Here is a 3,435-nt window from a genome sequence, read left to right on the forward strand (position 1 = left end):
AAAATGTATCACCGGCCAAAGCAGATGCGCGAAAATAACCATACTTACTGGGCTAGCAGATATGAGAACGACATACAAATATTTCATATTGTAAGTGATCATGATGTGCATATGTCTACCATGCAACTCAATTTCGATTCACACTTGTTATTGTATCGTTCTACTTGGGCACATCATATAATTTAATTTCTTTTGCGCTCTCATCCTCCATCATTATGAGGAACGATATATCCGAGCTTGTCTTGCACGGGGAGAAACGGTCATACCATTGCATTGATTTTATTAAAGCTGCTATGAAACACAGGCCTTGATCGATTATAATGGAAGAATATCACTATTGTTCTCAACACGACATTGCTGCATTATATACAAATGTAGCTATCGGCGGGTATGGGGAACATCTATTTGCTGACAAATTTCAAATGTGAGCATTGCATTGTGGAATCCAGAACAAAGCGCGAAATCACCTGGTGGAGGTGCAACATCCAATGTCATTCTAAAGGCGAATATGCCAACACCGCTATTTGACACATTCTATCAAGTATCGTCGAGACTAAACATTGAGCTGATCTCGCCCGTGCCTTTGGATACAAAGGTGACATGTTCATCACTAACGATACGGCATGTATGCCTGTGGCGGTTGATTCTCAGTACACTTGACTCTGAGAAGGGCTGGTGATCCGCCCGAAAGCTAAGATACAAAAAGGAAAGCCAGATGCGACAATAATTATACGAAATATTAATGACATTAATTGTTACAACTTCTTTATTTAGCTAAACAATGGGCAGCCAGTTTATTGCGTATATCATTGGCAACGTCAAGGACCATGCCCGGCATGCTATTTATGGTTCGTAAACCCAGCACTGCATTCAACGATGCTGTAGCGCGTTGCAGCTGGCTGCTTACTTCAGCGTAGTCTTCATTCGCCTGGCAGTTTGGGTACAGCTCTCTGACATTGTTGTAAGATACTTGTATGTCAGTTTGTGCGATGCTCTGTAATCACACTAGAGTCGTTACTATCGGAGAAATATGGATACAGTGCTACTAAATAATATATTTCAGTATATGAAAAGCTCTTTAGCGACCAAATGAACTTTTCTAAACGATAGAAACGCTTGTCGTCGCGACGAAGATTTTTTTGTGAGCAACATATGAAGACTATTTAACGACGCTTGCAGCAGAATCACACAATCTGTCGAGAATTGGAACATGATGAGTTTACAATGGCTATTTCTATCTCTGCGAATACTACGATGAAATTCTTTGCGTATTGTAGCATGCCTTAACAACCAGAATAATAGCTGATACAACTTGGTGATGTCGTTGCCTGCTTCGGATGTGGTGTATTGTATTGATGACGATCTGCATAGAGCATGATTCTGCCGTATATTCAGGGTTGTGATAATGCTGTTTAATCGTTGACTACAGTTAGGATTTCGTCTACGCGGTACCTATACAAACTACCAAGTAGTTCACTTGTCTACCGATACTGCGTGTAACGTATGCTTTGGTCATACCACTGTAAATATATATTCCCAACGTCCCACACGTATTTCTCACAAACTTGACAAAGCAGACTCAACGCTTGATGCAGATACTTACTTGTGGTGATCGTAGTGGGTAAGTGCCTCCACTATAGACCTTATAGCTAGCCAAGCGCTGTAGAGCTGCGCAACTTGCGCTATGGTGTACCGCTTCTCAGCACAATCAATACCGATTTCCAAATCGGCGCAGGACATTCCTTCAAGTATTTCATTGAGTGTAGCGACCACAACTTCCAGGTATCTAGTGCTGAGCAAACGGATTCGGTAACAATAATTTTAGTAAAGTAGCAAAAACATATTATGACAACACAAGCTCTCCGCTAAAATGATATATAAATTCAGTCTGCATTCTGTTGTGAACCACTATTTTTCCAACTATAGGGGCGGTGAAAGGTCAAATGGATGTAAATCAGGACTTAAGTCGGGATGTTTCTAAGCTCTCAGAATTATCAGTAAGGCACATCAGAAGAAGTGTAACAAATTGCAATTTTGTCACAATGGCTCCGACCTCGATGGCAGTGCTTATTCCCTGGAATGTATGTACATAGCTGATCCGAGTAATCGAGAATAGACAGACGAATATAGTAATACTCAGCAGAGACCCGATTTGAGTTTAACGCAAGAAGTATAGAGTTCAACACAAGTAGTATAGAGTTTAACACAAGAAGTATAGCATACATACGTAGCAAAACACATCTTTCATGCACCATAGATTGAAGATGTACAGTACCCTAGACGAAGCGGTACATACGTTTACAGCTATACCGCGTGCAAACCCTGGACGATCACGCACCTTGATCCCACCAACTGCTTCGTAATGCGTGTTAGTGATCTCGCGAAGATTGTCGTCCGGGCCAATGGGTCGATGTAAACATTCGAGTCCTCCATTACAAACAGAGCAGATGATCCGGTTTCAGCATAGTCGTGGCTTCCCGCGCTTGCGTCCGAATAGGAAGTGTCTTGTGTGCTATCGTCACTGTTCAGGTCTGGTGTCTGCACGTGTTTAAGTGCCCTCTGATAGAACGAACCCGGTGGGGATGAAATGTGTTGAGATAACATCCTTCCGGGGTGTTGGTGTTCCAAAATATTGACACCAAATGCGACGGTATATTGATTGGCTAGTTGGTGCATACGCATGAGCTGGTGGGAGCGGACCAGTGAGTTGGGAATAGAGTGACAAGACCAGTCCATCTACTGAACGCTGACAATGAACAAAGCCAACTGGCATAGCACATTCCAGCCATCTCATATTAACGCATGACCTAAGTTTCTTTCAGGCGGTGCGTATGCTACTTATGATAGTGGATTAGAGCTATGTAAATACTCGAAGTCTGCTCTTCTGTTGAACCCGTATTGATATACTGCTCTGGGACTACACGTCTTTCGAACTGGATCATCCATGAGCTCAGCAATTAATTTTCAAACAAAAAACATGACCACACACAAGTATATAAATCTTGATCAGACGGTATATTCTTCCACAACCAGCCATGAAACGCCATATATATTTTACTTTGGAATTATTTCCTGCACTTATAGTGTCCAACACCTTCAAAGCCTCAGTACACATTCACATATGGTGTTGAACAACTTACGGTTGCAACATCAGCCGCACGGCTTAGCCCGGTAGCACCAAGCATCAACGGCCATGTAACATCCGCATCCATCCCTTCAATGTAAGCCAAAATCCGCTCCAGCGCCACCTCCGGGTGCAGATTGATGCACACAGATAAAGACTCTGAAGCTGTGGAGCAAGGGCGGTGCACAGGTTGAGACTACACACTCACATCGGGGATCGAGTAGGCGTATAGCTGCGTGTTATATGAGTGCACCTGTCCAGACAAGAAATACACATACACATACACACACAAAACACACACACACACATAT

The 3,435-nt window shown here is 42.8% G+C and overlaps 1 protein-coding gene across 1 annotated transcript in view; it reads right to left on the minus strand.

Moving 5' to 3' along the window:
- Positions 1-752: 752 nt before the first annotated feature.
- SARC_04349 (hypothetical protein) overlaps positions 753-3,435 on the minus strand; it is a gene marked incomplete at its 5' end in the record, with an annotated part of 5,902 nt that continues 3,219 nt past the window's right edge. Inside the window, 4 exons of the mRNA XM_014301835.1 lie at positions 753-950; positions 1,604-1,792; positions 2,339-2,559; positions 3,141-3,289. Of these exons, the coding sequence (XP_014157310.1) occupies positions 767-950; positions 1,604-1,792; positions 2,339-2,559; positions 3,141-3,289 (743 nt within the window). The remainder of the gene's footprint in view (positions 951-1,603; positions 1,793-2,338; positions 2,560-3,140; positions 3,290-3,435) is intronic.

The sequence above is a fragment of the Sphaeroforma arctica genome, assembly GCF_001186125.1.
Source record: "Sphaeroforma arctica JP610 unplaced genomic scaffold supercont1.240, whole genome shotgun sequence".
NCBI lineage: Eukaryota > Ichthyosporea > Ichthyophonida > Sphaeroforma > Sphaeroforma arctica.